Below are 25814 nucleotides of genomic sequence, written 5' to 3'. Positions count from 1 at the left end.
GAATCAGAATCATCTTACAAAAAGGGTGTGTGCACAGACTGTTGGATACTATGGAAGAGCTCTGGGCTAACTCAGAATGAAGCTGAGTTACTATTGAGCTTATTTTCGAAAGAGATCGCTGGCCATCTTTCGACACAAATCGGGAGATGGCCGGCGATCTCCTGATCCTGGCCAAATCGGTATAATCGAAAGCCGATTTTAGCCGGCTCCAACTGCTTTTCGTCACGGAGCCGGCCAACCTTCAAGGGAGGGTACAGAAGGCGGGACGGGGGGGGGGGGGGGGGGCGTGGTGGGGGCGGGGTGTGTGGTTATGAGATAGCCGGCTTTACCCCATAATGGAAAAAAGATGGCCAGCTCAGACGAGCATTTCGCCGGCTGCACTTGGTCCATTTATTTTTAGGTCCAAGTCACAAAAAAGTGCCCCAATTGACCAGATGACCACCGGAGGGAAATGTGGATGACCTCCCCTTACTCCCCCAGTGGTCACCAACCCCCTCCCACCCCAAAAATTTTTTTTTGCCAGCCTGAAATGTCATACTCAGCTCCCTGACAGTAGTATGCAGGTCCCTGGAGCAGTATTTAGTGGGTGCAGTGCACTTCAGGCAGGTAGACCCGGGCCCATCCCCCCCCTACCTGTTCCACTTGTGGTGGTTAATGTTGAGCCCTCCAAACCCACTGTACCCACATGTAGGTGCCCCCCTTCACCCCTTAGGGCTATGGTAATGGTGTAGAGTTGTGGGGATTAGGGTTTGGTGGGGATTTGGGGGGCTCAGCACCCAAGGTAAGTGCCCCCCCTAGGGTACCCGGTTGGTGTCCTGGCATGTGAGGGGGGCCAGTGCACTACAAATGCTGGCTCCTCCCACGACCAAATGCCTTGCATTTCGCCAGGTTTAAGATGGCTGGGCCCGGTTTCCATTATGGCTGAAAAAACGAAGCTGGCCATCTCTTCTAAATCCTGCGATCGATTTAGCCGGCCCCAACCGTATTTCGAAAATACAGTTGGCTCCGCTCCCTTGCAGAGCCGGCCCCGAAGATAGCCGGCCATCTATTTGGCCGGCGCCATTCGATTATGCCGCTCCATGTCTCCTTTAATCACATTCTGGATTGACAGAGTTTTCCTCAACAGGAGAGGATACATAAAAACATGACTTTTCTGCTTTGCAATGTTAAATCAGAAGAATATATATATATATATATATATATATATATATATATATATATATATATATATATATATATATAAAGTAATTTAACTAACTTTTCTTTCACAGTGTGTGAAGCTCTGTCATGGCACTTCAATTCCTACCTCATCAACAATTATGTCCCGGTAGCCTCAAGGCCCACTGCATGAGCTGCGTAAGCAGAATGCAGAAATTTACCACTGCACCCTCATTACACTTGGTTGATTTAAAAGCTAACATCGCCATCTAGTGAACAATAAACAAATACCACATTCCAGAGGGAACTCAACAAACCGTAGCTATCCAACACAAAAAAAAACATTCTTTAGATCTAAACCCAAAGTAATAAAGGGAGAAACAGCTGGTGTAAAACATATATTTTCAGTGAATATAAACAGTGGCTTATTTTACCCAATCATGAACTTATCATTGTCTAACAATTATATAACTTAGACCATAGGACGTCAGCTTTTCAAAATGATTGGGGATGACCTCTCACTGATCACAGTGAAACAGTTGGCTTGGTATTTGGATTGCTTGAGAACCTACAACTTAATATAGGAAAGATCAAGTCACCATGAAAACTTTACAACTGAGCAACTCTAGTGTCTTATTGTGAATGCAGAAACTGCATGCAAAGGATTTATTTGTAAGGTGTCACCACCACACAGATTTCAGATGAGGATGGACATGCAAATTAGTACCTTAGCATGACAACAGCCTTACAGTCTTCCTGGTGGTACTTCTCAACTTCTTTCTCGGTTTCCCCAGATTTCACAATACATTTTGAACATCAAACTGGATTCAAAGACAGATTTAAACAAGAGATGAAGCGGCTACTACTTTCACTTGCCTCTCAGCCTGCTCACTACTTTCCAAGTACTGGGTTCTGTGTCCCAAAGGTTGCTCTGTTTCCATCTATAAAAATAATGCAGCAGTTTAAAAACATTTAACTAGAAAATCATCTGCCTTTCTTGCCATTCATTTCTACCACTATTCATTAACCGCATAAGACTGTGTACATTTTAAACACATATCAAAAAGGGTATATCCTGCTATCATGTTTTTTTCTCTTTGGAGGTAAACTTCTAATAAAAAAAATCATTGCCACTATAATTTTGAGAAAGTAGATACTGGAAACATTTTCTTCCCTCCTTGGTAGTCATCTGACTCTGAAGGATGCTTGTTTTAAAAGTTGTACAAGAGTTAAAAGGGATGGCAAGAAGAGGCCTTGGAGGGAAGGAGAAACAGAAAAAGAAAGGACCATTAAAGAAGCCCAATTTGGAGGATGGCCATTTATACAAATAATTTGCAAAAATAACCCATGGGGGCTTCTTAACTTTTTTCTCAGTCGTGACAGAAAGAACATGAGATAGAAGATCAAGAAAACTTGGAGGTAATCCCTCCAGTTCCTGGAAATATTCAGCATGCCTTCAAAAAACAATCCTTGGAAATGCCTGCTACACTAACCTCAGCTGAACCACTTCTGCAAGATAAGCCAGGGAATGTATGTATAGTGTTGCCATACGTGTGGTGTTTTTTTTTGTTTGAGGGGGGTGGAAGGCTGGGAAAGAATTCCTTGGACTTAGGGTTCATGTGTGCTGAACCGCTGAACTCAGAAACAGTAAAAGTTATGGACTCGCTATAGACTTTAGCACACATTTGATGGAAAAAATTTTAAAAACATGCGTGAAGCTTAAGTATACTTTTATGTTCCTTTTTATGAACTATTTTTAGCATACTTTCTTTTAAAAGATTAATGCAATTACACATTTGATTCCTGCGTCATAAGTTATTTTTAACACTTGGCAGGGTGGGAAGTGTTAAATTTCATAGGATTATCAGCTTGTATTACTGCTCATGATATTTACAGACCACATTGAGAGAATGCCAGACTTCATGTCGCGAGTAAAAACAATTTACCTTCTCTGAGCAACTTTCATTGGGTGGCAATACTTAGAAGTCGTCACAGAATAAATATAAATGAATGAGGAACAAATCTTAAACCATCACCAATCAAGTAAACACCTTGTAACTATACCTAGACCTATCTCAAACATTTCTGAAAATCTTATCTCTGAATACTAATAACAAAACAAACCTAATGTCCTGTTCACTACCCCTTTTACTGTATTATAAATATTTGTATATTCACCAGCAGTTTAATGCAACTTTTAGTGTGCCACTGAGCAAGGTAGCTGATCATCAGAGTCATCCAAGCCCTAAAATCTGGGCCATGGATTTTTCATAAACAGATGTAGTCAGGTGATTGTTTAAAAAAACAAAAGGTGGCTTGGTAGAGAAACACTATGAAAATGGAGGTAAGAAAGAGGTAGTTTAAGGCTTTGGAGATATTTTTTACATTCTATGCCAAAATACATACGTATATAGAATCTTTGGGCTAAAGAAGTCAGTCAAGAATATAATGCTCCAAGAGTTCCTTCTTTTGTCCGAGAAGGGCTTAGAAACCCAAAGCCTCACTGGAAGATGAAGCCAACAACAAAACCAGAGTGCATTTAGGTTCAGAAACTGAGCAGAACACAACATGGAGAAACTGAGACATTAACTTTGCACAGTCTATCATGCCTTACATCCACTTGACCTATTTAAGGCAGAAATTCATTACAGAAATGTCCATGTCTCTTTGCTTTTTTCAGGAGGCAGGATTGGGGTATCACCAATGTCCACAGTGATGTTGGTATAAAGCTTGGCTTCCTCTATTGAAATCAGTTGGAAATCCAAAGAGTTCATACCATCCTGCTTCCATATTCGCTTGGTCCTTTTGAGCAAAGTGAATCTATGGAATAAAGAGATATGAAATCATTTTTTACAGCGAAAGCAAACGGACAGTGCAGGAAGACATGGTGGTCTTCACTTAAGTATTGAGCAGGAGCGTGTAACATCTTTTATGTTGGAAGGGACCCCATAAAAACAACCTCCATCCCTGCCCCCAAGTTTGCTAATGTGGTGTGGGACGATAAATTGGTTAGGACACAGCCCCCGTGGTCCACCCCTTTTCATCCTCTATGATAACATGCATCATAGCTTAATGTTACCATATGCTCTAATGTGAAGTGATGCATAAAACAAACCCATATTATTGAAAACATGAATCACTGTGCATAACCGAAATGGTCTTATTACTCTTATAAAAACAAATTCCATCCAATCACAGCGCTAGCAATTTAGCATCAAAATATAGACCAAGTTGGCTAACTCTTGATCCTGATCCATTGCTGCTATATTACACAGTCATCTATCTACATACCCACCAGCATATTTCCACAGTCTGTATGTACTGAACGCAGCACAGGTAGTCTACACAGTCTACTTTCCTATAGTGCATCCTGAGTCATATCTCTTCTGGACTAGGGAGTCCTGCAGCAATTCTTTGATCTCATTACACTAGACATACTATAACAGAACATTCTCAGAAAATTGTAGCAGTTGGCACCGTGTGTCTTGTGAGAGAGAGAATTAGATCTGAAAGCAGACTAAAGTATCAGAAAATCAGTCAATATATTTTCTCATAAGAACATAAGAGTAGCCATACTGGGTCATACCAATGGTCCATCTAGCTCAGTATCTTGTTTTCCAAACAGTGGCCAAGCCAGGTCACAAGTACCTGGCAGAAACCCAAATCGTGGCAACATACTACAAATCCCAGGGCAAGCAGTTGCTTCCCATGTCTGTCTCAATAGCAGACCATTCATACTGTACCAGTTTGAAAGTCTGTATACCACAGCTGTATATTTCATAAGAAACTTCAGTGCTATCAAGGCTAGGTTTAATTAGGCAATAGACTGAATAAGACGATTAAGGGGCTAATTTTAAAAAGATATTGCCATGGCTAAGAGAGTTAAATGAGCAGAAATAGCCTTCTATATATCTGACCAGATTATAAACCCAATTTTACATAGGTTATCTAGGTAAGAAAAAGAACAGTCAAGTTTGGATGTGTACAATTTCCAGAGTATTTTATAAAGACTCGCTGAATAGAGAAACTTTTGTAAAATACCTAAAGGGACAAGGGAAACACCAATGCAATTGCCACTATGTAAAGGAGGACACCAACTGTACAAATAAACTTATTTTTTAAAAAGGAGCAGCATTATTCTGGGTCAAGAGTAAGGTGACATTTGTTTTTACCTGCTAATTTCCTTTCTTTGACAACTGCTATGCTAGTCAAGACTGATGGATTATGCTGCCCAATCTGCAGGCGGAGACAGAGAACACAGATATTTCAGTGACATCATCACTAGTTTAAGGGAGTGGTATGGCCCTGGAACTTGCCGGTATACCATTGACAAAGCAAAGATGAAACACTTAAGCAGTCTGTATTCAGCTCAACAATTTTGGCTTGAAGAAACTGGCTAGATCCATGTCAATCTGAATTCTGATCCAGTCATGGAATGGAGATAGTCCTTGTATCCCTACTAGATGATCTTCACAGACATCAGGATGGAGGAACTGCATTGGTTTAAGAACTCCTGGATTTGTCAGCAGCTTTTTGACACTATGGACAACAATATTATGCTAGAAAGACTGGCAGAAACAGGTATCTGTGGCACAGTACTTGCTTGGTTCAGATCCTATCAGATAGGCAACAATCCAACTGTTTGAAATCAGCTAATTGCTACTATGGGTGCTTATCTGCAAGGTACCACAAAGATCTATTCTGTTAACACCTACCTCATGCCACTAGCTGAGCTGATCAGTCAATGGATACTCAGCGCTACATCTATGTGGGTAATGTGCAGCTTCTTATACTCACTGAACCAGACTACAGGCCTGAATAAATGGACTAATCTGTTTAACAGCAATTAAAGAATGAACTAATATGGGGAACATAAGGGGGGGAAGGGAGTGGAAGTTTTAGTCACTGGGGGAGATTTGGGGTTGGTTAACTGGTTGAGGTGGGGAGTAGGCTATAAGAAACAAGGTCCCCCACAAAGCTGTTGGTTAGAAATATAGGCTTGTATAACTTTATAAGGCATCCAGAATTATTACTTATTGGATGGACCTTTTACTTTGCTGTTTTGTTGAGTCATATGTTTTGTTCAACTTGCTTTATGTTTATTGTTTTAAGATAATAAAAAGATTACAAAATAAAGAATGAACTAAAAACAAACAACTTTGCGGAACCCAAGTAAAGCTGAGCTCATTTAGGTCCCCAACATGAGTGGTCAAATACCTGACATCAAAATCTCTTTTAGGGAATACAACCTCTCCCTTTAATCACAAGTCAGTGGGTTACAACTAGACTCAACACCTACATGATCCCTCAAATCGAAGCAACCTTCAGGAGCTGCTTCTATCATCTGTGACAACTATGTTGCCTCTCTCCATCCATTGAGAAGGCAAATCTGGTCACAATGGCTCTTGCTATAGCATCATGAAGACTAGATTATTGTAATGCACTTTATATTGGTCTGACTACAAACGGTTTGCACCAACTCTGGTTGAGAATGCTGCAGCAAGACTGATAGAAGGTAGTATGCAATGTGCCCACATCACACTATATCTGTAAAAACTTCACTGGCTACTAGTACAATACAGGGCTAAATTTAAAACACTGCTTGACCTTCAAGGCCCTTAAAGGAAATGAACCACAGTACTTGAAAAACAGCATCTTCTACACACCTCCAAGATCACTAAGGTCTTCTCCAAGGCATATTTTTAACCACACTGTCTCAGAAGTAGCCCCCACAGTCTGGAATGAACTCCATGAAAGGCATCTCTCAATGCAAGACTCTCTGTACTTCAGGAAGAAGGTGAAAGCTTGGCTCTTCTCCCAAGTTTTTAATGGAAGAAGCAACTGACTAGCTAGTTACACCCACATAAAGACTAACACTAGCTTGCTTATCCATTCCTACCCTAGCCGAGATCACATTCATGCACCTTTTTGACTTCACAAGCAACTTTCTTTAAGTTAGTCCCCTTATTGTTTATCTAACTCCTGTTACTCTCTATCTTATTGGTCTATATATGTTCCACCCCCACATATACCCTATGCTGTCTATTAAGATGTTTTATTGTGTTACTAGTAAAAAAAGCCCGTTTCTGACACAAATGAAACGGGCGCTAGCAAGGTTTTCCTCGGAGTGTGTATGTTTGAGAGTGACTGTGTGTGAGAGAGAGAGTGAATGTGCGAGTGTGTGTGTGTGAGAGAGTGAGTCTGGTTGCGAGTGTGTCTGTGAGAGAGAGTGTGTGTGTGAGAATGAGAGTGTGTGCAAGTGAGTATGTGAGAGAGTGTGTTTCACAGATACAGTGTGTGCCAGACACAGACTCTCTCTGAGACTGAGTGTATGAGACCAAGAGAGTGTGTGAGTGACTGTGTGACACATAGAGAGTGAATGTGATACAGTGTGAGACAGAGTGAGAGAGTGAAAGACATTGACTGTGAGAGAGAGAGAGAGTGTGTGTGTGTGTGTGACAGAGATACCTCCCCCCCCCCTCTGGTGTCAGGCCCCCCCTCTCTCTCTGGTGTCTGAGCGTTACTGTGCAGGACGCTGAGCTCTGGCTGTGCTTCAAGGAACTGACCAATCTTATTTAATAGAATGCACCTCCAACATTCTGAAGCCGAGAAACCTTGTGTGGTTGGTCACTTCTGCTTGTGACGAACCCGGAAGTACGTGATGCCAATTCAGGAGATGGATACAGAGAGCAGGAATGCCTCAGCCATGCAGTCAGCTTCAGAATGTTGGATGTGCGTTTTATTAAATAGGATTGTGTTGACATATTGTAAGTAGCATATTGTGCCATTTATTTGTACTGCTGAAATTGTCTATTACCTATGTACAGATTATTCTTCCTGTACAACACCTTGGGTGAATTTCTTTAAAAAAGTGGTAAATAAATCCTAATAAAGAAGTAACATTAAAGACCAACATTATAATCCAATACTCAGGTCCTCGGTCCCTTTAGGACAAGGAAATGCTTTCCCAAGAAACCATTACAAGGATAAGAGAGTGATAGTTCCCCCCCCCCCCCCCCCAGAACCACAAGGAAAAGAGAGTGACAGTGCCCCCCTCCCCCACTTGCTAGCCAATACTGAGAAGAATTAATGGCAGCCACAGACTTCTCAGGCAGGGCATGGGCTAGTCTAGCAGAACAATCAAGGAAGGAAATTATCAGGTGAGAACAAATATTTCACCTTCCTTTTCATCCTGCTAGATCAGCCCAGACTGATGGAACACACCCAAATGTCAAGACCCTGGGTAGAAGAAGACAAAAACACACAAATACCCACTGAACTCATGCCTCTGGCATGAACATGTAATCAGCCTGTGCTGATAAGAGCTAATAAAAGAGTGGCTTGAAAGCTACACTGCCATCCCCAAACAGCTAGAAAATAACTGATCTAGCACTTTAACAACAGTGGCCAGAGCAAAGTTCAGACAAAGAGGCAGCAAGCTCCAGCCAACCACTTATTAACTAGGCAGCCATTGAATGAAGGCCCCCTGAACTCAAATAGAACAAGAACCTAAAGGTTGACCTAATGGTTAGTGCAGCATGCTTTGATCCAGACATCCTGGGTTTGATTCCCATTGTAGCTCCTTGTGACCTTGGGCAAGTCAGTTAACCCTCCATTGCCCCAGATACAAAAACTGAGATTGTGAGCCTTCTAGGGCCACAGAAAGTACCTGCTTATAATGTGTAATTGTCCTCCACCTTAAACTTGATTGTTAAGCGGATTATAAATGCCAGAAATAAATTAAAGTAACATGTAGTTTCAGAAAGCTAACTACAGATGCAACCACTAAAGCCAACTGCAAGTTCAAGAACAACCAAACAAGCGAGAAACAGAGACAGAGCAGACTGAACAAGAGATATTGCCCAGGGACAGGTTCTAGAACACGAAACAGAATCTAAGGTGCACCATGCAAGATTTATAGCCTCTAGCCAAAAGAAACCACAATTTCAAAGCTCAACTGCAGAAAAGACTGCAATCTGTTGCCTACCCCATGAAGTTCCACAGGATAATGTGCATCAAAACTGCAATGATGGCCTCACTTTGGTATTTGGGGGCAATTAGCTCCCACCAGGGGAAAAAAAACCCCTGCTGATCATCTCAACTAAGGCACAATATATGTGAATACTCTGTTCGCAAGGCACCTTGAATTCAAGCTGAGAAAAAAGTCTAGACATTTCTGAGCACAATTTCACTGTAGATGGCTAGCAAAGAAGACCATCTGCCTGTAGGGCAGGACTCCTACTGAAGACTTGTGGCTTCCAGTTATTAAAGTAAGTGAGGGAGGGAAGGTTCACCTAAGACTGTGCCTTCCTTGGACCAGATTGCAGGGCCTAAGGGCCTCAAGTCTAACAGGAAGGTAGTCCAACATGAAGAACTCATACCACAAGGTGACTACAAAGCGGGACCGCCAACAGCCAGAACTAATTGACCCACTCTGACCTCTAAGGCAAATTCAGGCCAGGGCCCCAGACTGCCACTCGAGTGGAGAATACTGCCACTCAGGTGGAAACCACACCAGCCCCTTTCTGAATGCCAACATAAGCAACTGCCATAGCATTGTTGGACTACCTCTATCTACCTTGGGGTTTGATAGAGGGTCAAGGAAATAGCCATGGAGACTAAGCCACCAAGGATTTGGAGCCTCCTGCCATGACTGCACCTTTGTTCTCAGGCTGCAGCCTCTGGTAGAGAATCAATCGGTTGGAGTGACAGACATTGGAGGTACCAGAACTCAATTGGCATGGATAAGACTAAGTCCTGATGAGATGCCTAAGGGATTCCCTCTGCTCAATCAAGGTAAAAATCCATAGATCGATCCCTGAGAACTTGCACTGGCCATAGAACTAGGCAATAGGCTGTAGGATGCACTCCAGGAAGTCAAGCCTCATGAAAGGGAAAAAAAAAACATCATAAGAACATAAGAGTTGCCATAGTGGGACAGACCAAAGTTCTATCCATCCCAGTATCCTTTTAACAACAGTTGCTAATCCAGGTCACAAGTTCCAGGCAAGATCCCAAAAGAGTAAAATAAAATTTATGCTGCTTATCTTAGAAATAAGCAGTGAGGGGGGGGGGGGGGGGGGTCATATGATGATTGAGGAAGAGTGAATACGCTCATGGGATGAGCTCCCAGCTGAATTCACTACCGACGCATTACTACATCTATATCGTGAAATCTTTTTGACTTGACCATACAATACCAGGCATAGGAGAGATATGCCCCCAAGAGCTGATCCTAAAAAAAATAAAAGATCTAAACAGCCTAGCTCGGGGTGAAAACACCAGACAACCTACCATGCTGTAGTGCTTGTCCCAACAAGATGGTGCCTCACCACCAGAATGCATTTATTTATTTATTGCATTTGTATCCCACATTTTCCCACCTCTTTGCAGGCTCAATGTGGCTTACAATACATCATGAGTAGTGAAAAATATATAAGAAGATTGACATTTGTATTGCAAAAGGATCTTGGGTAACATGATAATGATAAAACATGATAGTAGTGTAACAAGCAAATATTGTAAGACAATTCTGGATATGTGTGTAGGAGTTCACATTTGTTGATCTTCGTGGTATGCCTTGTTAAAGAGATGGGTCTTCAGTAGTTTGCGGAAGTTGGTTAGTTCGTAGATCGTTCTTAGGTTGCGCGGCAGCGCTTTCCAGAATTGTGTACTCAAATAGGAAAAGGTTGACGCATGCATTAGCTTGTATTTTAGCACTTTGCAGTTGGGGAAGTGAAGATCAAGGAATGTGCGGGATGATTTTTTAGCATTCCTAGGTGGTAGGTCTATCAGGTCCGACATGTAGGCTGGGGCCTCTCCGTGAATGATTTTATGAACTAGGGTACATATTTTGAACATGATGCGCTCTTTAAGTGGGAGCCAGTGTAGCTTTTCTCGTAGGGGTTTAGGACTTTCATATTTTGTTTTAGCGAATATGAGTCTAGCTGCAGTGTTCTGAGCTGTCTGAAGTTTTTTGATTATTTGTTCTTTGCAGCCGGCGTACAGTGCATTACAGTAGTCTAGATGGCTGAGTACCATTGATTGTACCAGGTTGCGGAAGATGGTCCTCGGGAAGAACGGTCTTATTCTTTTTCATTTCCACATTGAGTGGAACATTTTCTTACAGAATCTGTACCGTGTTCCCCTGGCATTTCAAACACATCACTTGGAGGGCCTAATGTGGGCTCCGGAACTCGCTCTATGTTCTGTCAGCGATTAAGGAAAGCAATGCTCAGCTAGCTGCCCAGCTCACAGATTCAAAAAGATCTTGCCGGAGTGCGGGCAGAGATGCAAGCGGTGGTGGATCATGTGGATCAGGTGGAAAACAGAGTAAGTACCTTGGAAGATGATTTTAATGGACTCAGGAGAGATACAGATTCTCACAATGCGACTATTACAACCTTGTTGTTCAAATTAGACTTAATAAAATAGAAGTCGTCATTCTAATATTCGTATTATTAGCATACCAAAAAGCTGTGAGTCTAACAATACGGCGGATTTTGTGGAAACTACTCCTCTCCTCTGAGACATTTCTGGCGGATTTCACAATACAGTGGGCCCACAGGCTTTCTACATAACCTGCATAAAGGAACTCCAGACAAACTCCAAGACCCATCCTGGCGAAGATCTTTAACTTTCGCCATAAGGATTGCTGATGTCCTGGGTAGAAAGCAAAAGTCTCTACTCTGGCAAAATCGTTACATACTGCTCTTCCCAGACTTTAGTCTAGAAGCAGATCAGAAACGCATGGCCTACAAGAATATTAAATGCTTATTTAAGCACGGCATACCAATGGCCATGCGCTATCCGGCTAAATTAAGCATTCAGTGGAAAGGCAAAACACTTTTCTTCATGCACCTGGCAGAGGCTGAGAGATTCTTAACTGTACACTTTCCGGATGACCCCCCCCCCCCCCCCCCCCCCATTCCAACGTTCTCAGCGAAGGGGATCGACACAGATGGAGTCCAACTTGCCACCTTCGGATAAACTGTGGAGGCAAAATTGTCTAATGGTGCAAAAAGTGATAAAGGCTTTTGCCAGCTTGGACCCCAGTAATCAGTAGACTGACTCGATTAACCAGTTATTTTTATCTACTATTGGGTGATGTTTCCTGTTGCTTACAAAGTTTTTCACTTTTGAATGTGATTCCTGCAATTCTCCACAGTGTCTGGCCTGGATGTGACAAAGGAATCTCATTCAGTAGTTTGATTGTGGCAGGGTGAAGTACTGTGCTATTTCCCCTCCTTTGAACTATTTTGTTCTTTCTCTCCCTTGTCCTTCTCATAGGACGGTAGGGGAGACTTTTTCCCCCTATTTCTACGGCTAGGGCTGGAAGGCTCTTCCCTGCGATGTTCTAGGGAGGTCTTCTCCTCTATTTAAACCACTTTTATTCTTTAAATTTTTTTTCTCTCTTTTTGTACCTAATTATTTTTGAGTACCTCCCAATCCATTACTGGGATTCTGGTTTCTTTTCTTTTTTAACCTTTTGGGATTCCAGCTGTTTTTTTTTTTTCATCCATGGCCCCGCATGCTAGCCAGAGAGAGCGAATTGATATCGCTGGTTCATCTGGGTGATTTTACCATTTCCAGATTGGGGGACCTGACGGTTTGCTGTGGTGATGAAGGCTCCCAAGAGGTTGGGTGCCCTCATCTGCCTCCTGATTCTTTTGACCCGGCTAGTGCATAACAACATTGTTTGGTTGTTGTTCTTTATATATTATGAAACCCTCTCATGTGTATTTGCAACTTTACTTAGGACCCCTTTATCTCCCTAGGTTCCAGTTGCTTGTTTGTTTTGGGGTTTTTTTTTACTTTCTATCTGGTCATATGCATATCCTATATTGTTATGGGGGATGTTCTTTTTACCTTGACTTCCTACAATGTCAGAGGCATGCAGGGTATACATACAAGAGGAAGAGAGTTCTGAAGGAACTAGGTAATATGGCATCTATCTTTCTCATACAGGACACTCTCTTGGTGGCTCGGGATAGTGGACAACTAAGGGTGCTCTGGGTGGGAAAAACTTTCCATTCTTTTGGGACTAGCAATAGCACTGGGGTGCTAATTATGATTCGTAAGAAATTTAAGGGTAGGATGTTGCACTCCTGGAGGGATTATTTAGGGCTAGGTATAGCAGTAGTAGGTGGCAGTGGGTACCTTTAAATATTGTGTAATCTGCGCCTATGCCCACAACAATGGACACCTTCACTTTTTAAATACCTTACTGGGGCACATATCTATATGGACTACCTTGCCCATAATTTTAGGGGGGGGGGGGGGGATCTCAATCTAGTGATCTCTGAAACATGGGACCGATCTGGGTGGGTAGGTCTGCTCCGCCGGAACCTGGAACAAAGTAATGAGGGACTCCATCAATTACTCCAATCTTACTCTTTGGCAGATATTTGGAGGCAGCAGAATCCGGAATTCAAAATTACACCTGCATTGCCGCGGGGGTTAATTCCTATTCCAGAACTGATTATTTCTTATGCTTGCCTCAGCTCTTTTATAGGCTTGCCAGATATACAGTTTCAGATAATGTGCCCTTGCGGCTTTCCATGCAGGGGTCTGAGCTTGGTGCCCCAGGTCCCACACCATGGAGAATTAATATCACGGTCTTAGGACATGCCAAATCTGCACAGACACCCTTCAGGTGTATTTGACTTTTAATGATACTCCAAATTTGAATGTTTTTACAATCTGGGACGCCCTTAAAAGCAGTGGTATGGGGCAAATTTATTCAGTATGGCTCTTATCTAAAAATATGTAGAGCCCAAACACTTACTACTATTTTACATGAGCTGAGGTTGGCAGAAGAAAATCACAAAGGTTCCCAAATGACTGCTGCCACTTACAGTATTTTATTTTTATTTATTTATAGTATTTCAAACATATACAAGATATACCTTGCAAAAGAAACATAGATATAATATCTAAATTAACAAAAAGAAATATTCTAATCTACTTACAGTATTTTAAACATTGGTATCACGAACATTTAGATGAGGAACTGGCTGCCACTTACAGTAGAACCAACCAGAAACATTATGTTAAGGGGGTAAAATTGATAAAATTCTTGCTGCGCAGATGTGGCAAAAGGTTATCACTCAAATTCGAGATGGGGCCAGGAACCTGGTTCACTCCAAGGAGACACTGAGAAACAATTTGTTGACTTCTATCATACCTTATACTCATCTGAGCTAACTGCCTTTGATATGGAAATATCCCAACTATCTACTAAACTAATCTTGCAGAGCTATTCTCGGACGAACTAACACAATAGATGAGACTAGCATGGAAAACAAAGTCTATGGGGTAATCCGTGGTCTTCCAAGCAGGCAGGGCGCCCAGTCCTGACATCCTCCTGAATTCTATAAAACATTTATGTTAATGTTGGTGCCCCTTCTTACCAAGGTGTTCAAATCAGATAGTCAGCACGGGTCAGATGCCTGCATCTATTTCTCAGGCGGTGATCACTGTTTTACCCAAACCAGGAAAAGACCCTACACAATGTGGATCTTACAGACCAATTTCATTAATAAACACTGACATGAGAATTTTAGCTAAGATCTATGTGAACCGATAGACTCCCATATTACCCTCTATTATACATAGAGATCAAACGGAGTTTATAGGTGGGCATACCACATTTGACAGCATCCACAGAGTGCTTAATGTTCTGCACCACCTGAATGCCCATATACACATTCCAGCAGCCTTTTTGGCATTAGACGCCGAAAAAGAATCTGACAAAGTCAAATGGAGATATTTACACCTAGTTTTACAGCGAATATGATGTGGCCCTAATTTCCTTAGAGTTATTTAGGCTCTTGTATAGTGCTCTCACCGCTCAGCTCCATATTAATGGCATGACTCCCAGTTTCAGCTTCCATAGGGGTACCAGGCAGGGATGCCCTCTTGCCTTTGCTTTTCATGATGGTCCTTCAGCTGTTTGCTCCGGCGTTGAGGATCACGGAGGGGATAGAGGGGATCACCATTGGTCCAGTGAGTCATAAAATTGCTCTGTATGCTTGATGTTGACTAACTTGCAGAGCTCTCTTCCTTCTTTTATATCTTTATGCCAACAGTATACTTTCATATCAGGGTATGAACTGAATGTATCTAAGTCTGTATTGATGCCAATTAACCTCTCAAATGTTGATGTTCAACACCTTCTGACTTTCATACCTTTTGTGTGGTTATTCCAAGGCATGCAATACTTGGGGGTTACTCTCCCTCCTCATGTCTCTCACCTCTATAAGGTTCACTACCCCACGGCTCTGGACCTTATTAAGGAAGATCTCAATAACTGGCGTCACCTCTGCACATCGCTACGTTAGGATAAATACAATAAAGATGAATGTGGCACCTCGTCTTCTCTATTTGTTTATGGCAGTCCCATGTACTGTACCTGACCAATTCTTTCAAGAGCTGCACGTAGACTTTGCAAATTTATATGGGCGGGCGGGCGGGCAGGACCCCCCCCCCCCCCCTCGAATCTCTCTCAAGTCACTGATGCAGCCCTGAAAATCTGAAATCATACTACTGGGTGGCAAATCTATGCACTGTTTTTTTTTTTTTTTTTGGGGGGGGAGGGCAGTCTGCCTCACCAGACCAGCAGTGGACAGCCATGGAGCAGTTAGTAGAGTTGCCTCAGCATATCAGTATTATCTCTTTCACGGATTTATCCCGCACATTCCATCTCTTCTCAGACTATCCTATTCCTGGGTCAACTGTGCAGGTTTGGAACCGGATTACTAAGTATTGCAGTATTCGACCAGAACTTTCTCCTCTGATGGACATTCAAACTTCTTCTCTATTTTCTCTGATTCAGAGCTGTGGTACTTGGTTTTACTGGCTCCAGGCCAATGGGCTGACACGAGTGATTCATTTTCTACAGGATGGGTCTCTGCTCAGAAGGGCTCAAATCATGGACTGCTGCTCAATGCACCCGAACCATTTTGCCCTTAATCAGCTTCTCCATTTTCTACACTCAAATCGGGCTGCTGTTACACGGAAGTTGCATCCAATAGAATTCACGCTGTGGAAGTCATCTAATTCGAAGCGCATTCTCTCTCGCGTCCATCAAGCGCTACTGATTGGACGTAGTCCTAAGGACTCATTTTACTAACAATGGGAAGCTGAGGTGGCTCAGCCCTTCTCAGAAGACCAATGGGGAAAAATTATCCTGATCAATTATAAAGTCCCCTTCAGAACATGACTCTTTTTAAGCATTTACAATTTAACAATCTCAATCATAATCCTACCTACCTAACGTAGGTGATTAAGAAAATGTGGAGGAAAAAGCCTCAAAAGGACAGCTCCTGTGTAGTGTGGTAACAGAGCCTTCCGTACCAAGGAGCAAACTGTCTCATTATAAGAAAAAACCTTCATCCGCCGCTCATTTAATTTTAATTCAAATATATTTCTTAATGACACGACTTTTCTGTACACGTTGCTCAGTAATCTCCAAGCGCCATGGCCGACTATGGCCAGAGTTTCGATCCTTCCTCAGGGTCCGTGGCGGATAGTTCTATGGGATACAAAACAACAGAGTGAAATTATTGTGATTGGTACCACGAGATGGTAGGCGTCTGACATCAGCACATAAATAGAGGAGCTAAACTGGAGGAGACTCGATAGGAAAAACACTGTAATACCGGATGCCAGAAAAGTGAAGTGAGAATGACTGCTTAAGCTATTGAAAGTATATTTTGCAGCTGTATCGTAATTTTCAATGCCCAACACTGTTGTTTTGCACTGATGTTTTCATTAGTTGTGTTGCCCCTATATGCCTCTGGCAGATAATTCCTCTTCCTCCTCCCCCCCACCCCCCCACCCCCACTTTTCTTTTCCTTAGAGATCTACTGATACTTCGCTGAGAGGTGTTCGCTATTGTGGCTTTTTTTCTTGCTCTCTTATTGTTGAAGTTGGACTGGCTGTTTTTCTAAGCCTTTACAGTTTGATATGGCATGGTTAAAAAGTGAGGTGAAGGAAGCTATTAGAACTAAAAGAAAATCTTTCAGAAAATGGAAGAAGGAACTGAATGAAAATAATAACAAGGAATGTCAAGTCAAATGCAAAGCGCTGATAAGGAAGGCAAAAAAGGGACTTTGAAAAAAAGATTGCGTTGGAGGCAAAAACACATAGTAAAATTTTTTTTTTAGGTATAATAAAAGAAGCCGGCAAAAGGATCGGTTGGACCGCTAGATGACCAAGGGGTAAAAGGGGCAATCAGGGAAGACAAAGTCATAGCGGAGAGATTAAATGAATTATTTGCTTCGGTCTTCACCGAGGAAGATTTGGGAGAGATACCGGTGACAAATGGTATTCAAAGCTGAGTCGAAGAAACTAAATGAAATCTCTATAAACCTGGAGGATGTAATGGGGCAATTTGACAAATTGAAGAGTAGCAAATTTCCTGGACCGGATGGTATTCATCCAAGAGTACTGATAGAACTGAAAAATGAACTGGCGGAACTATTGTTAGTAATACGTAATTTATCTTTAATATCAAGTGTGGTACCGGAAGGTTGGAGGATAGCCCATGTAACGCCGATATTTAAAAAAGGTTCCAGAGGGGATCCGGGAAATTATAGATTGCTGAGCCTGACGTTTGTGTCGGGCAAAATGGTAGAGACCATTATAAAGAACACAATTACAGAGCATATTCAAAAGCATGGATTAATGAGACAAAGTCAACATGGATTTAGTGAAGGGAAATCTTGCCTCACCAATGTACTACATTTCTTTGAAGGGGTGAACAAACATGTGGATAAAGGGGATACTGTGTATCTGGATTTTCAGAAGGTGTTCAACAAAGTACCTCATGAAAGACTCCAGAGGAAATTGGAGAGTAAGGGATAGGAGGTAGTGTCCTATTGTGGATTAAAAACTGGTTAAAGATAGAAAACAGAAAGCGAATGCTACATAACTGTAGAAGGTATTCTCCGAGGACAGCAGGCTGATTGTTCTCACTGATGGGTGACGTCCACGGCAGCCCCTCCAATCGGAACATTTTACTAGCAAAGGCCTTTGCTAGTCCTCGCGCGCCGATGCATACCGCGCATGCGTGGCTGTCTTCCCGCCCGAACCGGCTCGTGTTCGTCAGTCCCATATGTAGCAAGACAAAGACAAGGGAAGACACAACTCCAAAGGGGAGGCGGGCGGGTTTGTGAGAACAATCAGCCTGCTGTCCTCGGAGAATACCTTCTACAGGTATGTAGCATTCGCTTTCTCCGAGGACAAGCAGGCTGCTTGTTCTCACTGATGGGGTATCCCTAGCCCCCAGGCTCACTCAAAACAACAAACATGGTCAATTGGGCCTCGCAACGGCGAGGACATAACTGAGATTGACCTAACAATTTATCCAACTAACTGAGAGTGTAGCCTGGAACAGAATAAACATGGGCCTAGGGGGGTGGAGTTGGATTCTAAACCCCAAACAGATTCTGAAGCACTGACTGCCCGAACCGACTGTTGCGTCGGGTATCCTGCTGCAGGCAGTAATGAGATGTGAATGTGTGGACAGATGACCACGTCGCAGCTTTGCAAATCTCTTCAATAGTGGCTGACTTCAAGTGTGCCACTGACGCTGCCATGGCTCTAACATTATGAGCCGTGACATGACCCTCAAGAGCCAGCCCGGCCTGGGCGTAAGTGAAGGAAATGCAATCTGCTAGCCAATTGGATATGGTGCGTTTCCCCACAGCCACTCCCCTCCTGTTGGGATCAAAAGAAACAAACAATTGGGCGGACTGTCTGTTGGGCTGTGTCCGCTCCAGATAGAAGGCCAATGCTCTTTTGCAGTCCAATGTGTGCAGCTGACGTTCAGCAGGGCAGGAATGAGGACGAGGAAAGAATGTTGGCAAGACAATTGACTGGTTCAGATGGAACTCCGACACAATCTTTGGCAAGAACTTAGGGTGAGTGCGGAGGACTACTCTGTTATGATGAAATTTGGTGTAAGGGGCCTGAGCTACCAGGGCCTGAAGCTCACTGACTCTACGAGCTGAAGTAACTGCCACCAAGAAAATGACCTTCCAGGTCAAGTACTTCAGATGGCAGGAGTTCAGTGGCTCAAAAGGAGGTTTCATCAGCTGGGTGAGAACGACATCGAGATCCCATGACACTGTAGGAGGTTTGACGGGGGGCTTTGACAAAAGCAAACCTCTCATAAAGCGAACAACTAAAGGCTGTCCTGAGATCGGCTTACCTTCCACACGGTAATGGTATGCACTGATTGCACTAAGGTGAACCCTTACAGAGTTGGTCTTGAGACCAGACTCAGACAAGTGCAGAAGGTATTCAAGCAGGGTCTGTGTAGGACAGGAGCGAGGATCTAGGGCCTTGCTGTCACACCAGACGGCAAACCTCCTCCATAGAAAGAAGTAACTCCTCTTAGTGGAATCTTTCCTGGAAGCAAGCAAGATGCGGGAGACATCCTCTGACAGACCCAAAGAGGCAAAGTCTATGCTCTCAACATCCAGGCCGTGAGAGCCAGAGACTGGAGGTTGGGATGCAGAAGCGCCCCTTCGTCCTGTGTGATGAGGGTCGGAAAACACTCCAATCTCCACGGTTCTTCGGAGGACAACTCCAGAAGAAGAGGGAACCAGATCTGACGCGGCCAAAACGGAGCAATCAGAATCATGGTGTCTCGGTCTTGCTTGAGTTTCAACAAAGTCTTCCCCACCAGAGGTATGGGAGGATAAGCATACAGCAGACCTTCTCCCCAGTCCAGGAGGAAGGCATCCGATGCCAGTCTGCCGTCGGCCTGAAGCCTGGAACAGAACTCAGGGACCTTGTGGTTGGCTCGCGATGCAAAGAGATCTACCAAGGGGGTGCCCCACACCTGGAAGATCTGGCGCACTACTCGGGAGTTGAGCGACCACTCGTGAGGTTGCATAATCCTGCTCAACCTGTCGGCCAGACTGTTGTTTACGCCTGCCAGATATGTGGCTTGGAGCACCATGCCGTGACAGCGAGCCCAGAGCCACATGCTGACGGCTTCCTGACACAGGGGGCGAGATCCGGTGCCCCCCTGCTTGTTGATGTAATACATGGCAACCTGGTTGTCTGTCTGAATTTGGATAATTTGGTGGGACAACCGATCTCTGAAAGCCTTCAGAGCGTTCCAGACCGCTCGTAACTCCAGGAGATTGATCTGCAGATCGCGTTCCTGGAGGGACCAGCTTCCCTGGGTGTGAAGTCCATCGACATGAGCTCCCCACCCCAGGAGAGACGCATCCGTAGTCAGCACTTTTTGTGGCTGAGGAATTTGGAAAGGGCGTCCCAGAGTCAAATTGGACCAAATCGTCTACCGATACAGGGATTTGAGAAAACTCGTGGACAGGTGGATCACGTCTTCTAGGTCCCCAGCAGCCTGAAACCACTGGGAAGCTAGGGTCCATTGAGCAGATCGCATGTGAAGGCGGGCCATGGGAGTCACATGAACTGTGGAGGCCATGTGGCCCAGCAAGCTCAACATCTGCCGAGCTGTGATCTGCTGGGACGCTCGCACTCGCGAGACGAGGGACAACAAGTTGTTGGCTCTTGTCTCTGGGAGATAGGCACGAGCCGTCCGAGAATCCAGCAGAGCTCCTATGAATTCGAGTCTCTGTACTGGGAGAAGATGGGACTTTGGATAATTTATCACAAACCCCAGTAGCTCCAGGAGGCGAATAGTCATCTGTATGGACTGTAGAGCTCCTGCCTCGGATGTGTTCTTCACCAGCCAATCGTCGAGATAAGGGAACACATGCACTCCCAGCCTGCGAAGCGCTGCTGCTACTACAGCCAAGCACTTCGTGAACACTCTGGGCGCAGAGGCAAGCCCAAAGGGTAGCATACAGTACTGGAAGTGACGTGTGCCCAGCTGAAATCGCAGATACTGTCTGTGAGCTGGCAGTATCGGGATGTGCGTGTAGGCATCCAAGTCCAGAGAGCATAGCCAGTCGTTTTCCTGAATCATGGGAAGAAGGGTGCCCAGGGAAAACATCCTGAACTTTTCCTTGACCAGATATTTGTTCAGGGCCCTTAGGTCTAGGATGGGACGCATCCCCCCTGTTTTCTTTTCCACAAGGAAGTACCTGGAATAGAATCCCAGCCCTTCTTGCCCGGATGGCACGGGCTCGACCGCATTGGCGCTGAGAAGGGCGGAGAGTTCCTCTGCAAGTACCTGCTTGTGCTGGAAGCTGTAAGACTGAGCTCCCTGTGGGCAATTTGGAGGTTTGGAGGCCAAATTGAGAGTGTATCCTTGCCGGACTATTTAAAGAACCCAACGGTCGGAGGTTATCAGAGGCCACCTTTGGTGAAAAACTTTCAACCTCCCCCCGACCGGCAGGTCGCCCGGCACTGACACGTTGATGTCGGCTATGCTCTGCTGAAGCCAGTCAAAAGCTCGCCCCCTGCTTTTGCTGGGGAGCTGTGGGGCCTTGCTGAGGCACACGCTGCTGACGAGAGCGCGCGCGCGCTGGGGCTTAGCCTGGGCCGCAGGCTGTCGAGAAGGAGGATTGTACCTACGCTTACCAGAAGAGTAGGGAACAGTCTTCCTTCCCCCATAAAAACCTCTACCTGTGGAGGTAGAAGCTGAAGGCTGCCGGCGGGAGAACTTGTCAAAAGCGGTATCCCGCTGGTGGAGCTGCTCTACCACCTGTTCGACCTTCTCTCCAAAAATATTGTTCGCTCGGCAAGGCGAGTCCGCAATCCGCTGCTGGATCCTATTCTCCAGGTCGGAGGCACGCAGTCATGAGAGTCTGCGCATCACTACACCTTGAGCAGCGGCCCTGGACGCAACATCAAAGGTATCATATACCCCTCTGGCCAGGAATTTTCTGCACGCCTTCAGCTGCCTGACCACCTCCTGAAATGGCTTGGCTTGCTCAGGAGGGAGCTTGTCCACCAAGCCCGCCAACTGCCGCACATTGTTCCGCATGTGTATGCTCGTGTAGAGCTGGTAAGACTGGATTTTGGCCACGAGCATAGAAGAATGGTAGGCCTTCCTCCCAAAGGAGTCTAAGGTTGTAGAGTCTTTGCCCGGGGACGCCGAAGCATGCTCCCTAGAACTCTTAGCCTTTTTTTAGGGCCAGATCCACAACACCAGAGTCGTGAGGCAACTGAGTGCGCATCAGCTCTGGGTCCCCATGGATCCGGTACTGGGACTCAATCTTCTTGGGAATATGGGGATTACTTAGAGGCTTGGTCCAGTTCGCCAGCAATGTCTTTTTTAGGACATGATGCATGGGTACTGTGGACGCTTCCTTAGGTGGAGAAGGATAGTCCAGGAGCTCAAACATTTCAGCCCTGGGCTCGTCCTCCACAACCACCGGGAAGGGGATGGCCGTAGACGTCTCCCGGACAAAGGCCGCAAAAGACAGACTCTCGGGAGGAGAAAGCTGCCTTTCAGGGGAGGGAGTGGGATCAGAAGGAAGGCCATCAGACTCCTCGTCAGAGAAATATCTGATGTCCTCCTCCTCCTCCCACGAGGCCTCACCATCGGTATCAGACACAAGTTCATGAACCTGTGTCTGAAGCCATGCCCGGCTCGACTCCGTGGAAACACGGCCACAGTGTGAGCGTCGAGAGGTAGACTCCCTTGCCAGCACTGGCGAAGCTCCCTCCGCCGACGTCATCGGGGAGCCTTCCTGGGAGGCGGCCGCAGTCGGTACCGCAAGCGGCACCGATGTCGGAGACCTCACCCCGGGCAAGGGGCCAGCCGGCGCCTCACTCGACGGTGGCGCAAGCACCTCCGGTACCGGCGGGGAAGGGCGCAACAGCTCTCCCAGGATCTCTGGGAGAACGGCCCGGAGACTCTCGTGCAGGGCAGCTGTGGAGAAAGACATAGAAGCCGATGCAGGCGTCGAGGTCAGAGTCTGTTCCGGGCGTGGAGGCTGTTCCGGGCTGTCCAAGGTGGAGCGCATCGACACCTCCTGAACAGAGGGTGAGCGGTCCTCCCGGTGCCGATGCCTACTGGGTGCCGACTCCCTCGGCGACCCAGAGCTCTCGGTACCGATGCGGGAAGGAGACCGGTGTCGATGCTTCTTCGACTTTTTCAAACGAAGCATGTCACCGGAACTTCCCGGTACCGACGAGGAGGACGTAGAATCCAACTGTCGCTTCCTCGGGGCCGAGGCCGAAGAAGGTCAGTCTCGGGGGGGCTGTACCACAGGAGCCACCAGCAGGGGAATGGACAGCCCTCACCTGCACTCCGGTCGAAGCACCACCGTCCGACATCAGCACTAGTGGAGGTCCCGGTACCACCGACGCCGACGCAGCCTTCCGATTTCTCGGTACCGACGATGCAGAGGGTCGATGCCTCGATGCAGTCGATGCCGAGGTCTTGACGCTGTCGACGTCGATGCACTTGATACCCCCGGTGCTGTTGCCGATGAAGAGCCCGAGAACAACACGTTCCACTGGGCCAATCTCGCTACCTGAGTCCTTTTCTGTAAAAGGGCGCAAAGACTACAGGCCTGCGGGCGGAGCCCAGCCCCCAGACACTGAAGACACGACGCGTGCCTATCAGTGAGCGAGATTACCCGGGCGCACTGGATGCACTTCTTGAAGCTGCTGGGAGACTTCGATGACATGGGCGGAAAAATCACGCCAGCGAAATCAAAACTCGTAATTGCGGTAAAGGCACCAAAAAGAGGGAGAGAAAAAACTCGAACCGAGGCCTCAAAAAGGGCCTACCCCGAAAACGAAAGTAAACTTAGCGGGGCAAAAAACTAGAAGTACGGGAAGGGGAAAAAAAAGACCGAAAAGGTCTTTCTCCAAAATCCCTTTTTTTTTTTTTAAGCAAAAAGCTCAAAGACGCGCGAGGGTCAACTTAAGGGGCGCGAACGGCGCAAACACGACCGTTCCGAGCGCGGACAAAAGAAGACTGACGAACACGAGCCGGTTCGGGCGGGAAGACGGCCGCGCATGCGCGGTGCGCATCGGTGCGCGAGGACTAGCAAAGGCCTTTGCTAGTAAAGTGTTCCAATTGGAGGGGCTGCCGTGGACGTCACCCATCAGTGAGAACAAGCAGCCTGCTTGTCCTCGGAGAAAGTAGGGATAAATGGTCTGTATTCTCAATGGAGAAGGGTAGATAGTGGGGTTCCCCCAGGGGTCTGTGCTGGGACCGCTGCTTTTTATGTTTAAATGTGTTTATTAAAGGACAAAATAGTACAGTTTGTAGGGCTATACTCAAAATACATTTTAAGAATATTAACTACAAAACATACAATTGATAGCCTCCAACAGTTTCGCCAGTTTTCTCTTTACTTTGAATCTCCCTTTTCCCCCCATCTTCCCCCCTCCCCTCCCTCCCATCCCTCCCGTCTCTAAAGAGCAATTATGGATACGGAGGCAAAGAGTTACTATCCAGCTTAGCCTCTTATGGAGCTATCACACACAAAACTTATGTCTAATTTACAAAACCTGTCAGTGTTTCTAAATCAGGCCATGTCAGTTCTCTTCCAGGGGTCATTCCCTTTTAAAATTCTTAATATCTAGGGCTTCGAGGATTCTAGGCAAGCACCTCATTAATTTTTACTTTTCCTCTTACATCATTTCCCTCTGCTACCACGTTAGGGCAAACACCTCCATTCAACCTTTAAGAATTCAAAATCCTACTTCTAGCCACCTCTGTTAATGAGTCCCAAAAGGGGGCCCATGTTTGGCAAAAAGACTCTCCTCTGGGTGAGGCCAGGTCGCCCACCGCTCTACGTTCCAAAGAGCACAAAAAAATCATTCTCGTTCGCCATTGAGACAGGGTTGGTGAGTCTGGTGTTATCCATAATTGCAAGATAGCCTTCTTACCCAGTAAAACCGTTTTTTTAAGAAACGGGCGCAACCCTATAGGTGGTCTTTGTACCAAGTGAAATTTATGGAATAGTAGCTGAGGCTTTTTCCGCCATGTAACCCTCCACATTTCCGACAAATGACAACACACTTGCGTCCAAAATCTGGCTATTCGGGGGCAAGCCCAGAACATGTGGCCTAACCCAGCTGGAGATTGACCACACTTCTTACATCTATCTTCCTGACCCACATGCGCCCTCCATGCTCTATGTGGAGAAAAAAACATTCGAGACAGGAATTTATAGGCCGTTTCTTGCAGCGCCACGCTTTCAGAGATTTTGGATAAGCCCAGAAAGCATGCCCTCAAGTGATCAGATTTAACATTCACTGGTAGGTCTTTATTCCATTGCATTGCCAATTGTTCGTAATCAATCTCACCTAATTGCTCACGTAGTTCCGAATGGTAATATTTTAAGGGGACAGACCCTTGAGCATCCAAAGCTAAAAGAGACATCAGTCGACTCCATATTTGGGGACTCAAATGTGCGGGTGGAATAGATCGTAAATAATGTCTTAGTTGGAAGGAGGCAAAAAAATCTTTTCTAAGTATACCAAATTCTCTGTCTAATTCTTCAGTAGTTTTTAAAATACCCTCTTCTGAGTATAAGTGATGTATGTAGCTAATCCCCCGTGTTTCCCATTCTAAGAAAAGTTTAGCCGAGCTCCCCGGGGGGAAGTGGTTGTTGCCTCTTATCGGCAATAGTGGAGTATAAGTTGTAGAAAAAACAAATTTACGGCCCAGCCAACGCCAGGTTTGTCTTAATGGAGACACCACAGATGTGAAATAGCGGGGTGTATTTACTGCCCCTGGC

General features: G+C 45.3%; 1 protein-coding gene across 3 annotated transcripts in view; it reads right to left on the bottom strand.

Moving 5' to 3' along the window:
* Nucleotides 1-1191: 1191 nt before the first annotated feature.
* The window catches only part of LOC115470619 (beta-1,4-galactosyltransferase 3-like), a 160390-nt gene continuing 135767 nt past the window's right edge, over nucleotides 1192-25814 (bottom strand). For all 3 annotated transcript variants that reach the window (XM_030203925.1, XM_030203924.1, XM_030203926.1), the window contains exon 7: nucleotides 1192-3978. In XM_030203925.1, the coding sequence (XP_030059785.1) occupies nucleotides 3804-3978 (175 nt within the window). In that variant the 3' untranslated portion in view covers nucleotides 1192-3803. The remainder of the gene's footprint in view (nucleotides 3979-25814) is intronic.

This window comes from Microcaecilia unicolor, chromosome 5 (assembly GCF_901765095.1).
Source record: "Microcaecilia unicolor chromosome 5, aMicUni1.1, whole genome shotgun sequence".
Lineage (NCBI taxonomy): Eukaryota > Metazoa > Chordata > Amphibia > Gymnophiona > Siphonopidae > Microcaecilia > Microcaecilia unicolor.
Note: the sequence above shows the minus strand (reverse complement) of the source record. Positions and strands in the feature narration are given on the sequence as shown.